Source organism: Limanda limanda, chromosome 13, assembly GCF_963576545.1.
Source record: "Limanda limanda chromosome 13, fLimLim1.1, whole genome shotgun sequence".
NCBI classification, from domain to species: domain Eukaryota; kingdom Metazoa; phylum Chordata; class Actinopteri; order Pleuronectiformes; family Pleuronectidae; genus Limanda; species Limanda limanda.
The window spans coordinates 15,758,349-15,777,276 of record NC_083648.1 but is presented as its reverse complement, the minus strand read 5'-3'; the positions used below and the strand labels follow the sequence as shown (position 1 = coordinate 15,777,276).

Genomic DNA, 18,928 nt, shown 5'->3' with positions numbered 1-18,928 from the left:
AGTGATACACAGGCTGCAGGAATCTGCGGTGGTGAAGGTGTGTGGTCTGTACTCCATGTTTGCTACAGTAAAGATCCCATCCTACTTCCTCTGTTTCAATTCTTGCCTTCTCTTCATCATTCTAGCCTGACTTTCAGTATTCGTCTGAGTGCCTTTTCTCATCCAGGATCTGTGTTGTTGCTGCTTTTTCAAACCTGCCTCCTAAATCCCTTCGGCCCTGTGTGAGATCTCTTATTAGTTTGTTTTCCCCCCTTTTCTCTTCACTCTGTGAAAGCCAGGGACCTGCTCCTATAGTCGGCCCATGGAAAGTCTCAGACCACTCTATTATCCCGAGGACTCGAGGATTATGCCACCACGGGGCCTGGTTTTGTGAAATGCGTATATTCGTGTGTGCTGCTGTGCAGTGAACTGTGAGCCCTGCTTTAGAAAGAAAGACTCTATTTGTTTTTCATTCATAAATCTGGATCCTTTCATGCCACTAGCTACAAAGGATAAAATATAATCATCAGGTATTGGATACACATTCTCCTTGGGTATAATTAAGTTGTCCACTCAGGGTCAATACTCTTGTCTCTGGTTTATTTCATTAGGCTCTAAGTCTAACATTATGCTTTTACATTACGTGGCTGTGCCCCTTTTTTGTCTGAGCCATGTTTGTCCTTGTGTTATCTCTTTCAGTTCAGTTTACCTTAGTCTTTTTATTGTTTCCTTTTTTTTATCCTTTACCACCCACCTCTGTACTTGTTTTTTCCCTCTTGTTTTTTCTTTCCTCATTTGTCAAACCCTTTCTCTTGGGTCTCTTCCTGAACTCTTTGCCAAATGCCCTCCTTGCCCCTTGTCCAATCAGAGCCCTCTGCTGCACCCAAGGGTGTTTCCTGCGAGAGTGCCAGCTCCACCTCGCTGAGGGTAAGTTGGAGGCCGCCTCCAATCGAGGGCCAGAATGGCGAGTTGGCAGGTTATGAGCTGAGGTACCAGAGAGTTTCTGGGGCAGGCGGCCGTGGTCAGGGCCAGGAGATGAAGGGGCTTCCTATCCCAGCCCAGCAGGGGCAGACAGTGGTTGAGGGGCTGGAAAAATGGAGTTGGTACAACATCACCGTGGCGGCCTCCACCACAGAGGGGACTGGACCCAGCAGTCCGACTGTGCTTTGCAGAACTGATGAGGATGGTAAGGATGAGAATCGTAGATCAGACCTGAGTGCTATTGATTGTTTAGTTGATTATTTACTGGCTAGACTGCTGGTCACTTAATTAATTCTGCATTTGTTTGTGTGTGTGTGTGTGTGTGTGTGTATGCGCTCAGTTCCTGGTGCACCCCCTCGTCAGGTGGAGGTCCAGCCACTCAACTCCTCAGCACTACGAGTCACCTGGCGATCGGTAGTGCCTCGATTACGGCTAGGCCAGATCCGAGGCTACCAGGTGCACTTCAGCCCGGCAGAGGGCGGCCAATCACGTAACCTTCCCCGAATCAAAGACCTCTTATTGGATGAGTCTCAGGTGACAACCGAGGATTTAGCTGATTAAAAGATGTTCATTTCTCCTATCATTTAACCTCCCTCCCTCCTTTGGCCCTTTGACTGACTCACTTCTCTCATCTGTCTCGGCTGCCTGCGTGCGGGGTGTGTCATGTCTGTGGGAGAAGATGGAGGAGGATGACACGACTCAATACGTGAGTGCAGACATTCCATCTTCTTCTCCTTTTGTTAACAGAGCTATAGAATCCTCATCAAGTTTGTCCTCCAGAGATTTAATTAGATGCTGTTATGAACTTCTTGTGACTGTTTATCTATGAATTGCAGTGTTTGCAGACAACTCACTCATTAGCTTGGATAGATTGTTCACGATTCACAAAACCGTTCATTTCATTTTTACTGTTTACTCATTTAGATTTACCAGCATTTTAAACCTGCAAGATGGAAACCTGTGAAGTCCAGTAGTCTGTCCATTCTTCATTAGGGGCCGAGCACTGACAGGCACTGACAGACAGTGAGGCCCTATTGAAATTGTAAGGATTATTATTATTATTCAGGCAAATTAATTAATTTTGGGGGCTTTAACATGCTCATATTCTTACCAAAATTTGCAGAAAATTAGAAAGTGGTGTAAATGTACGTATTCTGGAAGAATTTTCAATTGGCGTCGAAAAATGGCACAACGGTGCCCCCCGAGTCCCCTGGAATAATAATTTTGCTAATATGCACCTAAAATTGATCAGTCCCATTTAACCTTCAACACTGGATATTTTTACAATTAAACTTGTTACCCTATACACAAGCTTACAACATTTTAAAAATTAAATTTTTTTATTTTTTAATTTTATTTATTTATTTATTTTTTTTTTTTTATCTTAACTTAATTTTAATTTGTAATCTTATTTTATTTTAGTATTATTAATTATTTAATTGTATTATTATTATTATTAATTTAACTAAAAAAAATTATTTAACCTTACTCAATTTTTAACTTTAATTTCACTTACATTTTGAATTTAATTTAACTAAATTTTTGTTTGATTAAACTCAAATATTTAATTTAATTTAACTTAATTTTCCAGATTAATTACTAAATTTTTAACTTTAATTTCACTTACATTTTGAATTTAATTTAACTAAATTTTTGTTTGATTTAACTCAAATATTTAATTTAATTTAACTAAATTTTCCAGATTTATTTAACCTAGATATTTCAATTATTTTAACTCAATTTTTAACTTTTACTTAACTCAATTTGTAACTTTAATTTAACACATTTTTTAAAATTTATTTAACTTAGTTTAAATATTTTATTTTATTTTTGTATTTATTTATTTTTTAAACTTGTCACAGTCGGTGACATTTAGTTTTTTGTTTTTTTCTTCTGATCCATTGATCCGTCTGCCCCGTGAACACGTTATCTCAACAACACCTTAAGGGAATTTCTTGGACAAATTGATGAACTGATTAGATTTGGTTGATCAGAGGGCAAAGATCAAGGTGACGGTTGTCTCACAAATCATGTTTTTGGTTTCTTGAACAGGATCTCAAGTCTGCCTTTAGGGAATTTCTAAATATTCTGAGCAGTTGTCACTTGGACAAGGGTCAAAGTGACCTCATATAATTCTGGGAAAAAAATGTATTTAGACTTAAACTACACAAGTTGGCGGAGGCATACAACCACAGGGGGCATGTTCTAATTTGGCCCGAAGGGCTCTAAAGGCCGGCACATGCTTCTGCGTTTTCACGGGAACGGAGACGCAGGAGCCCTTCCGGGCCCCTCACGGCCCTTCCTACGTCATTACGTGCGTCGGCCAATTTTTCTGACTAGACGGCAAAGCCCCGCAAGCGTCACCCGGCCGCGAGGGCTGTGATTGGTCTGCTGACTACATAATTTCCGGAGTCGCATTTCCGGTTCATGCCCGGAAACCACGGAAGATTTAGAAGAACGAATATGGACCAGATAGAAGAGCACTTGGCAGAAGAGATCCGACACTATGTCCACTAGTATAACCCGTCACTAACCGGCGGATTTTTCCGCCAGAAAAAGGCTCTGCGGAGCCGCCGTGGCAATGTAAATAAATCGCTCTTCTTCGTGCAACACACGAAGAAGAGCCGACTTCGACAAAAAACATTACTGCGCCTAGTGTTCTGGCGGGGAATTGCATGGCAACACGCGCAACGGTTGGAGAACCATGAATGACAACGAGTCCTGCGTTACAGCTGCGTGCTTGCGGGCCCCTGACGACGCAGAAGCATGCGCCGGCCTTAAGGGCTTCCCACTTCAAAAAATGCAACATGAACCTTTTGCCAATAGTTGTTACCCCTATTAATGTTAACTACTGATTGGTGGAGGCAGTGAACTGGTCATTCCAAATTAAGTTTGCGAGCTATGGTATTAAACTGAACTGAATAAATGATTTATCAGAATATGACAGTGTTATGTGTTTCCCTCACAGGAGCTGATTTTGGGTATTCTGAAACCAGAGACTGTGTACTCTGTCTCAGTGGCAGCATACACCACCAAAGGGGATGGAGCGCACAGCAAAGCCAAGCTGGTGCAGACCCTGGGGATTGGTAAGCATATGCCAAGTATACAATTCAGTGCACTAGATTTAGTAACATACTCAAGCATTGATGTTACAGTAAGCTGCATCTGCAGTAAATAAACCAACACATCAATTCTAATTCTTCTACAATATTTACATGATATATGTTTTCTATATTTATATAATGCAATTGATTTTCTGCTGCCTCCTCTGTTGTTTGCAGTGCCTGGCCCTCCCTCACTTTGGGTGCGTCCGGGATCAGGTCCATCAGTGATGGTGCGGTGGGCTCCTCCTCTAGAGTGCTCTGATTCAGGCCCTGATGGCCGGGGGACCCCAGTGGAAATCCAGGGCTACCGCCTACTGTTTGGCCTGAAGAATACCACTTTAAACACCACGGTGGATTTCACAAATCGGGAGAAAAACTTCACTGTCAAAAATCTCTCACCAGGCTCCTCCTATATCTTTGTCCTCTCCGCAAAGAGCCGAGCAGGCTATGGTGATGTAGTGCAGCAAGAAATAACAGTTCCCATGTTCCAACCCTTGGGGTACCCCAAAATATCTGACTTTGTTAATGCCACTTGCTGCTCCCTCCAGCTGTCCTGGCTGCCCCTTGCCCCAGAGGACTCCAACGGTATCATAACAGAGTACACCATAGCTTACAAAGAGGCTGGAGGCCCCAATCCCTCTGCTGGCCCCAGCTCCTCTGCCTCACCAGCCCTCCCTTCTCCCCCATGGCTGATCACACTACTGGCGAGTGATTCCAGCTTCATCATCTTGGGCCTTAATCACAGCACGGCCTACGAGTTGCAGCTCAGAGCCAACAACAAGGCAGGGCCCGGCCCCTTCAGCCCACCTCTGGTTTGCCAAACCCTGGCTCTTGAAACAGGTAGGGTGGGCCTCAGGCCTCAGGAACACCCTGCACCTTCTAAGCACTGGTTCAGCTTCACATCTCTGCTCCCCTTCCCGTGGATTTCACTCCTTAACACTTAAATAAGTAAAGTCTGGGCCAGTTCTTACAGGTCAGTCATTCACCCCGTGCACCTCAGAGAAGCTGAGAACTGCAAAGTCCAGGGGACCACGACTACTCCCCCCAATTTCCTACACTCACTCACTTATACCTTCATCCCCCACCCTTCACCACCAGTGGGATCTGGCAGAAATGTTGCTGCAAGAGCACTGCTTATCACAAACCCTCAGGTAAAAGTCAATACAGGGCTCTGATATACAGTCTCTAATATAGAAGGTAAGTGTTCAGTCTAAATTCAAGTGAAAAACCGCATCTGGGGCTGGATCTGCAGGTAAGCTCCTTATCTGATAGACCTCCTGCCACCTTTTCCAAAGCCTTTGCTGACATGCTGAATTCTGAGTCCGACAAACACCACCTTACACTCTGAGAATGTGGCATGTCACATTCCTGCAGCTCTTCTGTCTCTTACTTTGACTTATTACTCTTGCCATCCACTCTCCTCATCACCTGCCCATCCTCCTAACCGTCACATCTTCTTTCCCCACAGCAGCGCTGACTGACATGTTCTCAGTTGCAGGTCTGCAGTTGGAAAGCAGAGGAGCCTTTGATGTGAATAAAATGCTTCCATCATCAGTAACTCTATTTCTTTTTTTGTTTGCTTCCTAGATGTCCCAAGGAATTTTTCAGTCAATCTGGCCACTAAGACCAGTGTTCTTCTGACCTGGGAGTTTCCAGAGAGCAGCAATCCCTATCGCTTCACTGTATGTCCATAAACTGGTGCATGTACTCACCTAATAATCATGATAATGTATTAATACGATATAGCCAGAGAGGGTTACAGAGGATGATATGTAACATCACCATAGATTTCTGTATTTTTGGTATGTATGGTCCCAACCTTAATTAGACTCCCAACTAAGAGGACCTACTCTTCCACCCAAGGGATGTTGGCATCATGTAGAATTTCATTAACGCCTGTATATATTATAAAATCTGCCTACTAGCACCTCTAAAGCCCACTAAATATCATGTTGTATCTAATTTGTTTGTTGCAGACGAAAACGTTTTGCAGTGTGTCATGTACTATTTCTTGGTTTCCTAGCAACGGGTCCAGGCCAAGAAATATGTTTACACTTAATAGTAAAACAACAGTTAATTTTACTCTGTTGTTTTTATGGATTAAACAAATGTGTTATATTGTCTTGCAGCTTTAAAAGTGCTGGTAGGCAGATTTTGTAAACTTCAGACGGAGTCTTTGTGCTCATAGCTCTTATGCTGGTGGTAGCCATATTTAGTGGTATCATGTCTCTCCACATCTCTGCCACAAAGCAAATAAGTATAATTCCTCAAACATTGGGTGTTAAAGTATCCAGTACAATATAATGTCATCAGTGTACGATATATAAATATGCATCTTGCCTTCGATCTAACTTCCCAAACCTTCTCCCGTCTGCCAGGTGGAGTATAACCGGCAAAAGGTGGAGGTGGACGCCAGGCTGAGAAAGGCAGTCATCCCAAACCTTCAGCCTGACACCAGCTACGACTTCAAGATTACTGCTCCCGAAGGCAACATGGGAGGCCTTCGCCACCGCATCAGCGCCAAGACCTCTCCGCCAATCACCATCCGCCGCCCTGAAATCGATCACACCCGCGACACCGAGACCACGGTCACGATAATCCTGCCGTCCCTGGAAAATCGCACTCCTGTCAAGTAAGGCGGAACGATGCAGTTGTCCATATTGCTATGCCTTTTCAAGTTGTTGTTGTGGCTTTCAAAGGATGTAACTGCAGTTAGATCAGATAATTGCAACCACTAAAGGTGTGCGGCATGATGATAGCCTTACCTGATTGACACGGCGTCTCGGATACCGTCCTATGAGGAGGAAACGTAAAAATAGTTAAAGACATGTTTGTTACTGTGCAGCCGGTGTTATGTTGTTTGTTCTCCTCTGTTCCCACAGGAATGTGTACGTTGTTGTGGTTCCACTGAGGAGAGCCCGCGGGGTCATCAAACACCTCAAGAGTCCTGATGAAATGGACCTAGAAGAGGTGAGAACCACAACAATGACAGCAGCACCCAGTGATGCCTGTGCCTGGAAGCAGGAGGGGACCTATAAACACACACACACACACACACGCACACACACACGCACGCACACACGTACACACACACACACACACACACGTACACACACACACACACACAATCCCATAGCTAGGAACTCCTGTCAGCACTTAGCCTTTTTAATTCAATATCAGCGGCAAACATTTTTTAATTCGTTCCGGTCTGTGTGTCTTCCCTCTCTCTGTCTCTATCACAACATTAACAATTTTCTATGTCTCACCTCTCAGCTGTTGAAAGACATCAGTCAGAGGCAGAGGGATTCTCGGCAGCAGAAGCAGGTGGACTTGCGTCGGGCTTACATCACGGCCCGTTTCACACCTGCCACCCTGCCGGCCTTCTTCACCCTGGGAGACCAGCTGGACTACGGGGGTTTTGAAAACCGAGCGCTTGAGCCGGGGCAGGAGTACGTCTTCTTCATCCTGGCTGAGCTCAACTCCACCACCGGGGTATGAAAGCCACCGCGTCTCATCTCTTTTCTGTCGAGCGTTTATGCCGTTTTCCCTCTGCCTGTGTTTGCCTTCCGCCTGCTGTCACTATACATCGTAATAAGTATGGCCTCACTGCTTGACGTCAGTCAGAGCGTTGTAAGCAAAAGGCAATAACCTTCGCATTCTTCCAACATCACTGCTAATAAAGAGCGAGCGTACCCACTGCGGCAGTAGAAGAGATATTGCCTTGTGCTCTCATGATATATATGCATTTGAATTGGAATAGAGGTAAATATACAGCGTGAATTATGATAGATTTTATTTTCTATTAGAGCACTTTCAGCCCTGGGGGTGCCCTTCAAAGGTCCTTTAGAACTAATAAAAATGAACTACAGTTCACCACAAATATGAAACACTACAGACGTCAGTAGGTGCTGATACTTTATACGTTGGCTGAAATGCAAAGACAGATTCAATGTGAATTCATATGCACATAAAACCAGTCATTACAGAAATGTCCCGTCAGTCTAATGAAAGTGCCACAGCATTGAAATTCTACAAATAAAACTACAAATACTTTGACGGGTAATTTCTTTTAAAGAGCATTAGATTCATCTCTGTTGTTATGTTTGTTCTGTACTGATTTGGTATTTAGTGTCTTCTCCTCTGATATCCTCCACTGAGACTGAAGTCAATATTAAAACACCTTTTTAACATAACCCCTCCTTTCCTTGGCCAATTCGAATCAATTCTTTCAGTCTTGGTTTTCTTGAAAAAAGAAAAGCAACACTTGCTGTGTATTGTACATGTTTTCTGACCGTGTCTGGACATTTGATTTCAGAAAATGTACGTGGCCAGCCTTTACACAGATCCAGTCATCGCCCCTGATTCAGACCCTCAGCCCCTGGACGCAGGTGATGGTCTGATCTGGGTGGTGGGACCTGTCCTGGCTGTGGTCTTCATCATCTGCATCGTCATCGCCATCCTCCTTTACAAAAAGTGAGTAGGATGAACTGCCAAATTTAGAAACTTGAGACGAGCTAAGACTTTTTAGTCAGACTGCAGGTAAATGCCACAGCAGCTTTGATGTATTACTCTCAGTGGCTTTACAGGCTGGCTTTACTTTATATTTTCTTAATGTCAGCAAATTTCATGATAATAGCCACGTCTGTCTTTCAAAACATTTCACACATTACGTGTGTGTGTTTGTTTGGGATGTTTATATCTTCAATTAGGCCTCACACATATATAGTTTGAGTTTCAGAACATTTTACATTTGTGAAAAAAAAGAATATCACAAGCCTTCTTGTAGCAGAATTGTTTAATGTCCAGAAATCCTCCTACAAGTGCTCAACTTTCAGTCTGATATTCATCAAATTTGCTCCAATTTAGAAGTTTTGTTCTCCCCTCAGGCAGCTATCAAACAGCCCAACCCTGCTGTGGGCTTGTGATATCTGCTGCAAGCCATCAAGCTTTTGAATACTAATGCAAAATATTGATTTTCCTCTCTAACAATCTGTCTGTTTCCTTCCTTTTTTTCCTCTAATTATTCCTTTGCTCGCTCTTGTTTCACTGGAAGCAGCAAACCTGACAGGTAAGATTAAATCAAGCTCTTTGTTTCGTTTTAACCGACAGCAAATACATGATACCAGAGAAACTCGTACCAAGCCGCAAAAGACGGCACATCAGTTAATGCAATTTTCACTGGAATCAAGCAGCCATGCCAATGATGTGTCAGAAATGAGTCTGGTATTCTCTCCCTGGTTGACTTCTCTCCCTGGTTGTTTGCATGTGCTAATTGCTCTTTTGATTTACTGGTTTCCGAGCAGCAAGCGCAAGGACTCGGAGCCCGGAACCAAAAGCCTTCTGGGTAATGCAGAGATGATGGCCCATCATCCAACGGACCCCGTGGAGATGAGACGCATTAACTTCCAGACTCCCGGTACGAAGCCCACACACGGACACCCAGACAGACTTTTTGCCCCCGCATAATATACTACACTTCCCATTGCTCATCGTTTGATGATGAAATATTCATGCAGCTAATTTTAATCTCGGTAACATCATGCAGACGAGATTGTTAAAATCCTCCTCCGCTTCACAACCAACACACACCTTCCAGCTTCCGGTTCTCTCTGAGAGCAAAATGGCCACTGCCCAGGTATTACAGGCAGCGTCAAGTCACGTCTGAGTCACAACGGTGTGACAACATCTCATCATCTCCGCTCGCCCACAGTCCACATGCTGTGCTGGAGACACAGATAGATTCACAGAAATCAGTCTTTATCATGTTTCTGAGTGGAGCTCACTGGTGGTAATGATTTGTTGTATCATAGGTGTGTGTGATCATTTAATAAAGAGAATCGACATTGTCCTCGCCAGCGTCACCAAGAAATCTCCCACTGTGAAGTAACTACATGGATTTTGCTGCTCCCAATCCCCCCCGCTGAGGAGGATCTGACAACACAGCTGCTCTGGTTGTGGCATCAGGCCAGTGATGTTCAATTAGCAGCACCAGCTTCCATGGAATTGAATCACTCTTCTCACTTTATTTTTTGTGGCTGCGGTTCATGAAAGCATCCCTGTTGAAAAGGTGTCACGACGTGTCAACACCACGACAAGATGAGCCACAGCACAAAGGTTTACAAGTTACCTGCCAGGATGAATCGATGATGGCATTTTTTATTTCATCCATAAGATGAAGGATACTTTTTTCAACATGTTCCTGGGAAGGAAAGTAAAACCCACAGAATAAAGCAGCGCTGCTTTTCTATCATGAGATATATTTTTTAAGCTCCCTCCACACACACTTCTCCTCCCCTGAGATTTGCGCTTTTGAGATTCTCGACAAAGATGTAATTTGTCCGACAAAACTGGCCGATTGTATCTGAGGTGGTGACGGGAGCGTTTGTGGTGATTACCTGCGGGTGCAGCGGGTGCGGCTGGTGCTGTGGCAGAAGAAAATAACCGTTGACATGAGCCTGTTTTTGACAGCTGAAGCGGCAGAATGACATAAGCGTTTTTTAATATCTCATAGAGATGCATAACCATCCGAGACACACCAGGAATGCATTCTGACATTGGTGCTAAATGGATTGTTTGTTGTATGCAGAGCAGTGCTACTCTGATTTATTGTTGAAGCTATTTTCCTTTTGAATGGAGAATGGATTGCTATAGCTCTCCCCTTCCTCCATCTGTGAAAAGAATCGTCTGCAAGAGGCATAGGTTGCTTCCACTGTGTTTGTGCGTGTGTGTGTGTGTGTGTGTGTGTGTGTGTGTGTGTGTTGGTGTGTGTGCGCACAGCCCTCCTAATTAGTGTTCAGTCTGTGTTTGTTTTCTCTGAGTCGTTGCTCCTCTGATCACATAGAAAGCAATTTATCAAAGAAAAAACAATTTACAAACAAGACCTGCCTCACTTTGTCCTCGCACATGGAACAAAATTGATTTTCTGCCTCAGCGTGTTCCTTCATCATATGTGATATGTTCCCTGATTGTATAATTATCAGCACATCTTTGCAAGTTGAGGGATGTCCGCCTGGGGTAATGTATGCTGTGCGGCTGAACTCGGCTTCACCTCTGACCCTTGTTGTTACGCAGGAATGATGAGCCATCCCCAGGTCCCCATCAGCGAGCTGTCGGAGCACATAGAGCTCCTGAAAGCCAACGACAACCTGAGACTCTCGCAGGAGTACGAGGTGAGAAATCGCTTACTATTCCTTGAATCTAAAACGTTCCCATTTCTCAGAGATGTTAAGCCTGTTAAGCCTCCGCTTCATAAAGCAAATCTTATTTAACATTTGTAGCTCAGCGTGCAGACTATATGTTCATGATTTATTCAGTGGAGCAATTAATTGCTGCAACTCGTCAACAGTACAGTGCACTCGCTCTGCATCGAGCTCAGATACAATACTTCACTGCTAATGTGTGTTTGTGTTTGTGTGTGTCTGTGTCCCCAGTCCATCGACCCGAGTCAGCAGTTCACCTGGGAACATTCCAACCTGGAGGTCAACAAGCCCAAAAACCGCTATGCTAATGTGATCGCGTACGACCACACCAGAGTCGTCCTGGCTCCCATCGATGGTAAAAGACGAGCGGGTTGAGGACGATGTTTAAAGATTCTAATGGGAGCGTCTGAGTGTGTTTGTGTTCAGGTGGAGTGAGCAATGAGAGGGAGAGAGAGAGAGGTAGAGGGAGCACTGCATGATGGATGAAATCTGCGATTGCAAACTGTGCTCCGGCTTTGTGCAGTGGCATGAGACTGACAAACAGCGCGAGTGCATTCAAGTGCAGCCAGCCAGCGCTCCTCCAGAACAAGAAGGGGGAGAATGGATTTGATCTGGAGCTCATGAATTTACACCGACGCAATCTTGTTTGTTTGTCGTCGTCCGCTAGTCATCCAGCAGCTGCCTGTACGAGGCCACGCTCGCTCGAGACGAACACCTCGTTACGGCGGTTCGATGTCATCCACTGAGGTTAATTTGTTGTGTCACTTGATGCAGAACGCAGTTTAGCAAGAGCCTCTCGTCTGCAGGTATCCTGGGGAGCGACTACATCAACGCCAACTACGTTGACGGCTACAGGAAGCAGAATGCCTACATCGCTACCCAGGGGCCACTGGGGGAGACGTTCGGGGACTTCTGGAGGATGGTGTGGGAGCAGCGGGCCGCCTCTGTTGTCATGATGACGCGCCTGGAGGAGAAGTCACGGGTAAAAAACAATCAGGCCTTTGCCTACTGACCTACTTCAACAACGTTCATTATCGCGATTACTGTTACATTCTAAAAGTGTAGATACGCAGCTGCTATTTCTAGGTCGAGTCTATAATGGGATATCCAGTCCAGTGTGGAAACAATAACTTTCTTGTATCCGTGTAGATAAAGTGTGATCAGTACTGGCCCAGCCGCGGCACAGACACACACGGGATGATCCAGGTCACCCTGCTGGACACGATGGAGCTGGCCACCTTCTGCGTCCGCACCCTGTCCCTACATAAGGTAAATGTCTTTGCTCTTCCCCTCCTGTTTCCACCTTTGACTCACCACTCTGCCCTCTCCTCTAATTTACCGCAACCTTCGCTGATCACTTGTCGTTACCGTTGGGATCCAGAGTGATGTGTGAGGGCAATCGATTAGTCAGAGCTTCGTGGAGGGTTCTAACCAGGTCAGCCTTCCTGTGTCAGGTGCTGAGATGTGATCACCGTTGGAGGCAGAGCTCTGTCTCCTAGCGAAGGGCTAATCGAGGAGCTGCAGACCGGCGTGTCTCTGTGGCCTACTTACAGAACACAGAAACTAGGCCAAGTGCAGCTTCCAAGTGTTGCACCTCTTCTCTGAATGGCTGTTGATGTGTTGTGAAACGTCAAATTAGGAGACACGTCTGATAGTAGAGAACAATGCACCTGAAATATCCAGCAATTTGTTTCAAGCTCATGTGCAATGTAGGAATATTTGAGTTATAAACAGTGTCATTTTTTTCCTGAATACAAATAAGAGCTTTCTAAATGCACTGTATGAAGAAGAATGTCATAATAATATTCAATGTTGCTGTGAGGATGAAGCTTACTCATGTGTATGTACAGACGATAATGATTCCAGGGATGGTAATAACAGTGGTCTGTGCCTGTGTCTTACGTCAGAGTGGCAGCAGTGAGCGGAGAGAGGTGCGTCAGTTCCAGTTCACATCCTGGCCAGATCACGGTGTGCCAGAGTATCCCACCCCCTTCCTCAACTTCCTCCGCAGGGTCAAAGCCTGCAACCCACCCGACGCCGGACCCATCATCGCTCACTGCAGGTACATTACTGTAACTGAACATTATATAACACCTTAAAATTCTTCACCGAAAGACTTAATTTCCGTCAGGATGACAAGTCCTCGTTAATGTGACTGTGTAAACAGCAGTAGGTCCCCACAACATGTGTAAGACCGAAACCACACATGGTGCTTAGCAGTTGAATAATGTAGTTACATTTCCACCACTGGCACACTTTTTTAACACTTTGTGTAATTATAATGTCATTTATAATCTATAAAGACATGTATAAACTCTAAAACCTATCAAATAATTCATCTAGAATTTTGTACTTCTCTTCTAGAAAATATTGAAGGAAATGTTAGCTCGTCTATGTATTTGTATCTCTGTCTGTCCAAATGCTGCACTCACACACACAAACACACACACACACACACAGAAAGACACATGTTTCTCTTAAAGAAATAGTTTCACATTTGACATTCTTTTGACTTGCTTTCTTGTCGAGAATTAGATGAGATGTTCATTTGTACGACACTTCAAAATGGATTAAATGAAGGATTAATCAATAATCAGAATTACCAATTACTCTTTCTTTACCAAAGGGCCCATAGGGGAACAACAACAGTTTTTCAATTTTAGGTTAATCCAAACAAAATCCTCAAATCAAATAATTGGTAATTTTTGCACATTCAAAATGTGATGTGGGGTTATCAGCAGGGAGTAGTGTTCATGCTGTGAGCATTCATTATATAGTTATGTATAATATATATAATTTACACAGTCAGATTTCAGACTCTTAAATAAAACATGTGGGCCAAATATAGTTCAATGGACTCTTCAATGTCATGGTGCTTTTTATCTCACTCCAGAGAACGAATACTTGTGTTTCCCAAAATGCCAAATTATTATTTTTAAATTAAATGCCTTAAGCGGTCAACTCACATCCTTTTTATTCTCTCTCCCCCCCCTCATCAGTGCTGGGGTCGGTCGCACTGGTTGCTTCATCGTCATCGATGCCATGCTCGAACGCATCCGACACGAGCGCACCGTGGACATTTACGGCCACGTGACCCTGATGCGCTCGCAGAGGAACTACATGGTGCAGACGGAGGACCAGTACAGCTTCATTCACGAGGCCTTGCTGGAGGCCGTGGCCTGCGGCAACACGGAGGTGGCCGCCAGGAGTCTGTACTCCTACATGCAGAAGCTGTCGAAGGTGGAGACCGGAGAGCACGTCACCGGCATGGAGCTGGAGTTTAAGGTGAGAGAGAGAGTCCAGGGGGGAAAGGGTTTGGATTAGAGGGTTGGCTGGTGGACAAAATTCAAGGTCAGAGGTTTTGTCTGGGAAGAAGAAGAGATTAGTGGTTTATTAATTTTTGATTTGTGCAGGCGCCTCAAAGTTTTTGATTGTATGCATGCACTTGTCTACTACCAATTCCACCTTATGAATTACTTGTTTCTTTATTTCATTTTAATGGAGACAGTGCTCGTTAATCAGACAAAATACTTTAAATGAGCCCGAGCTAGCTGTATAAGCTTATTTTCATATGTTTCATGTGAAATAAAACGACAAAACTTATATAACTACAAAAATCTATAGAAAAGTCATTATACTGTTTATCCTACAGAAATGTGTCCGTCAGCTGTGAGCAGTAAAACAAGAGATTTATTTTAATTGCTGTCGACAGAGGCCTGAAGAAATAAACCTTACGGAGAACAAGACAGTCCAAACAATGCCAAGCAATATTTGGTTTACCAGAATTTGTTTTCCTGTCATGTTCCTAGTCAAGTTAAGCGCTAGCATATACAAAACAGTCGTAGCTTTGTTTGTTAGCTAACCAGGCAAATATATTCCTGCTCTAGATCAAAGTTTCTCTCTCTCTCTCTCTCTTTCCAGCGACTGGCCAACACCAAAGCCCACACGTCCCGCTTTGTCACAGCCAACCTGCCTTGCAACAAATTCAAGAACCGCCTGGTCAACATCATGCCCTATGAAACCACCCGTGTCTGCCTGCAGCCAATCAGAGGCCTGGAGGGCTCCGACTACATCAATTCCAGCTACATAGACGGATACAGGTGTGTTGTCCTCCCGTGGAACACTAATGCGACCTGACCCCCTCGTCCTCCTATGATGGCTTGATGAGTGAGCGGGTTGGATGGGTTTTCACCACAGCACTCTCACCTGTCACGTCCTGTCAGATCTGTCATTACTGTAAACATTTCTCTCGCTGCGCTGCACTCGCTTCACTCCCCGCGAAGGGGGGCGGCTGCTGGGTGGATTGTGATGATTCAGGCCTTCAGAGTGGTTGTACACACGTGTTTTGACTGTTCCTCTTCTTGTGTGTGTGTGTGTGTGTGTGTGTGTGCAGGCAGCAGAGAGGCTACATTGCCACCCAGGGTCCACTTGCTGAGACTACAGAGGACTTCTGGAGGATGCTGTGGGAGCACAACTCCACCATAGTGGTCATGCTCACTAAACTGAGAGAAATGGGCCGGGTATGGACAGAATACGCAAACATGAATATTACAGGAAGTTTCATCGATGTTCCACCGAAGACATCAATACTGTTTTGTTCCTGTTCTGCTCCCTCAGGAGAAGTGTCACCAGTACTGGCCTGCCGAGCGCTCAGCCAGGTACCAGTACTTCGTGGTGGATCCCATGGCGGAGTACAACATGCCTCAGTACATCCTGCGGGAGTTCAAAGTCACAGACGCCAGGGTGGGTTCTTGTCTGTGCTGTTTAAAGACTCCTGTTCTCCTGTTGTATGTAACATTACACTCCTTGACTCTCCTGCCCTATTCCTAATCCATCCGTGCTGTTAAAAGCCATCGGAGCAAATGTCCTATCGACCTGTAGTGTGTTCTGGTTAGCGAACACAATAGGTTAACACTATCGACTGGCCAACCCCTCATTCCTCATTCAACCACTCTGTCTTCAGATTATCTTGACAGACAGCGTGTAGGACTCCTTTGTGTGTGCGAGACCCTCCATTGCACGTGCACATCCGCTCAGCCCGTGCACGGTGTGTGCCGGTCATAGATAACTCTAGTTAAGCCTGTCCTACACTGACGCCACATCGACAGATGCTCTATTGATCTCCATTAAAGGGGCGTCAGAAGGGCTGAGCAGAGGAGAAAAGATGTAATTGCGTCCTGAGTGGCTGACAATAGCAGACATACTGACGTTACAGCTTAGAGTTAACCACAGCCACTGATCCAGGGTCAGATATCACAAATCATGAGAAGGAAACAAGAGGATATTCCTTGGTAGAGGTTGAGAACTCAGTCCTCAGAATAAACATCTTGATTGTGTAAACTGCAGCAGATACGTTTGTCAGATCAACGCAGCTTTTCAGTAAATATGTATCGGCCGTTGTTCTTATCATTTTCTCGCCCCTTTAGGACGGCCAATCACGGACAGTGCGTCAGTTCCAATTCACTGATTGGCCAGAGCAAGGTGTGCCCAAATCTGGGGAGGGCTTCATTGACTTCATCGGCCAAGTGCACAAAACCAAGGAGCAGTTTGGTCAGGATGGACCAATCAGTGTTCACTGCAGGTAAGCAGGGGGGTTGAACTTCAGCAGCTCAGAGAGAAACTCTTCATTTGGACTGTGCTGTAAACTACAGTCTATTCTTCTCCTTGGTGCCTGTAGTGCTGGTGTGGGGCGGACCGGTGTTTTCATCACTCTGAGTATCGTCCTGGAGAGGATGCGTTACGAAGGAGCGGTGGACATCTTCCAGACCGTCAAAATGCTGCGGACACAGAGGCCAGCCATGGTGCAGACTGAGGTAAATACTGGCTCATGCAAGAAAAGACCTAAAACGATCGATTAAAACAATATTCTTATCCTTCTCATATTATATCCAACATCGTTTGATGAGCTTAGAGTCGTCCAATTAAACCTAAGCTTAAGGGTTTTCTCCAGCTTTGTGTTTATGTGAAAATAAAAAAATATATATCTTATATAATAATAGTAGCCTGTGGGAAATGGTTTCTATGTAAAGTGCCTTGATATAATGTATATTATTATTTGGCGCTATATAAATTAAATTGAAATAAATTAAAATTGAATAACTACAATATGTGCTGATTAAATTATGCACTCAAATTATCCCCATTTGAGATTTCTTCATTTTCAAAAAAACTGTAGTTATTAAAACAATATTTAGGTGGGATTGAAGTCTACAAATACTAATATCTCATTTGTCACTGTTAATGTGTCTCCAAACCATTATCTTGTCATCATTTATAAAAAGTTTAGATAATCCAGTGGATTTTTAAATAGTTAATTTATCTTATTTGTGTTTGTGTGTGTGTTAATCATTGAAGTTAATCTGAAAAATGTCCCCTAAATATGGAAATACATGTTTTTTTAGAAGACTCTTTTAAATACAACATAGCAAATCTAAATACAGAAACCCTTTGCTGACAATTACGTATTTTTTAAATCAGAGTTATGAGACTGGTTAGTTGCTAGAAACCATTAATGTAGAGAGTTCCATTTTCTTACATCTTTTCCGTCTGTGTCTCGCCCCAGGACGAGTACCAGTTCTGCTATCAGGCTGCTCTGGAGTACCTGGGAAGCTTTGACCACTATGCAACGTAAGTGAAGAGACAACCACGCGTCCATCTTTCTGCTTCCGGGTCCACAAACAAAAACCGAGGAGAAAGACAGCAGTGGAACTTTTATGGGAGAACGATTCGAAGATGAATCATGCACCAACAAGGACAAAAAGCAACAACAAAAACAGCAACAAGAAATCTGTGTCTATCAGCACCCACACTCATCAGGGCCTCCCCCACCCAGAGGAACTGGTGTGTGTGGAGACTGTCCATGTGTAATCCATATACTTACCTCAGTGTTCCAGTGTGAAGGACGTATAATACATGTCTGTTGTGGTCAGCTATCTCCAATATGAACCAGTGAAATACAAACGGCTTCTGAACAGGAATTATGATACTATATGTGTATAAAATACAAAAAAATATATATAAAAAAACAAAAAACACAAAGAGCCTGGATATTTGCTGCACCCTAAATGGGCTTTTTATCCTCAACTTTGTATCTATTGGTTTGATGTACTAAGGGGTTACAAAGTGCAATGGTAAACATTTCTATGTGTCTGTGAGACGAAGGTGTCCACCCGCTACCACAGGTCGTTCTGATACTAGTTTAAAGCGGATGACTTGTTCACGCCTCAGCAGAAGTCTGCAGCATGGACGCACCCCCCCGAGGACCGCTGGGCGTGCGGATGCTCATTCACCCATCGCACAGTGCCAAGGGAAACCACGCAGCGTGAACGTGACCTGTGGCCTACGAGGAGAGGTGGCTCCGTCCTTCATCCAGCATTACCACCAAGTCAGGCCAGAGGCCGCTCACAAAATGCAGGCCAAGGATCCGTTCACATGCCCCCCCCCCCCCCCCCCCCCCGCTCGCCGTCCTCGCTGCGTAACCGCCGGCCTCAGAACAGTGATTAGAGCCCATCATAGCCCCGGCTGGGCGGAGATTTGTAGTCCGGCGCCCTCCTCACTCGACAAAGCTTGCTTGATATTTGCCGTCGTCCTTGTTCATCCTCCAGCTCGGATCCTCTTGATGTCAGTCCCATTGTGACAGCTCAACAGTGGCTTAGTGAAAGAGAT

The 18,928-nt window shown here is 44.5% G+C and overlaps 1 protein-coding gene across 1 annotated transcript in view; it reads left to right on the top strand.

The window, feature by feature from the left end:
* The window catches only part of LOC133017728 (receptor-type tyrosine-protein phosphatase S-like), a 53,463-nt gene extending 35,569 nt beyond the window's left edge, over positions 1–17,894 (top strand). Inside the window, exons 13-36 of the mRNA XM_061083891.1 lie at positions 848–1,165; positions 1,301–1,494; positions 1,640–1,666; positions 3,929–4,046; positions 4,242–4,904; positions 5,652–5,746; positions 6,443–6,696; positions 6,947–7,034; positions 7,338–7,556; positions 8,380–8,537; positions 9,118–9,132; positions 9,368–9,480; positions 11,136–11,233; positions 11,495–11,619; positions 12,059–12,245; positions 12,413–12,532; positions 13,171–13,325; positions 14,263–14,548; positions 15,185–15,363; positions 15,657–15,783; positions 15,881–16,006; positions 16,690–16,844; positions 16,941–17,076; positions 17,826–17,894. Of these exons, the coding sequence (XP_060939874.1) occupies positions 848–1,165; positions 1,301–1,494; positions 1,640–1,666; positions 3,929–4,046; positions 4,242–4,904; positions 5,652–5,746; positions 6,443–6,696; positions 6,947–7,034; positions 7,338–7,556; positions 8,380–8,537; positions 9,118–9,132; positions 9,368–9,480; positions 11,136–11,233; positions 11,495–11,619; positions 12,059–12,245; positions 12,413–12,532; positions 13,171–13,325; positions 14,263–14,548; positions 15,185–15,363; positions 15,657–15,783; positions 15,881–16,006; positions 16,690–16,844; positions 16,941–17,076; positions 17,826–17,894 (4,025 nt within the window). The remainder of the gene's footprint in view (positions 1–847; positions 1,166–1,300; positions 1,495–1,639; positions 1,667–3,928; positions 4,047–4,241; positions 4,905–5,651; positions 5,747–6,442; positions 6,697–6,946; positions 7,035–7,337; positions 7,557–8,379; positions 8,538–9,117; positions 9,133–9,367; positions 9,481–11,135; positions 11,234–11,494; positions 11,620–12,058; positions 12,246–12,412; positions 12,533–13,170; positions 13,326–14,262; positions 14,549–15,184; positions 15,364–15,656; positions 15,784–15,880; positions 16,007–16,689; positions 16,845–16,940; positions 17,077–17,825) is intronic.
* Positions 17,895–18,928: the final 1,034 nt, after the last annotated feature.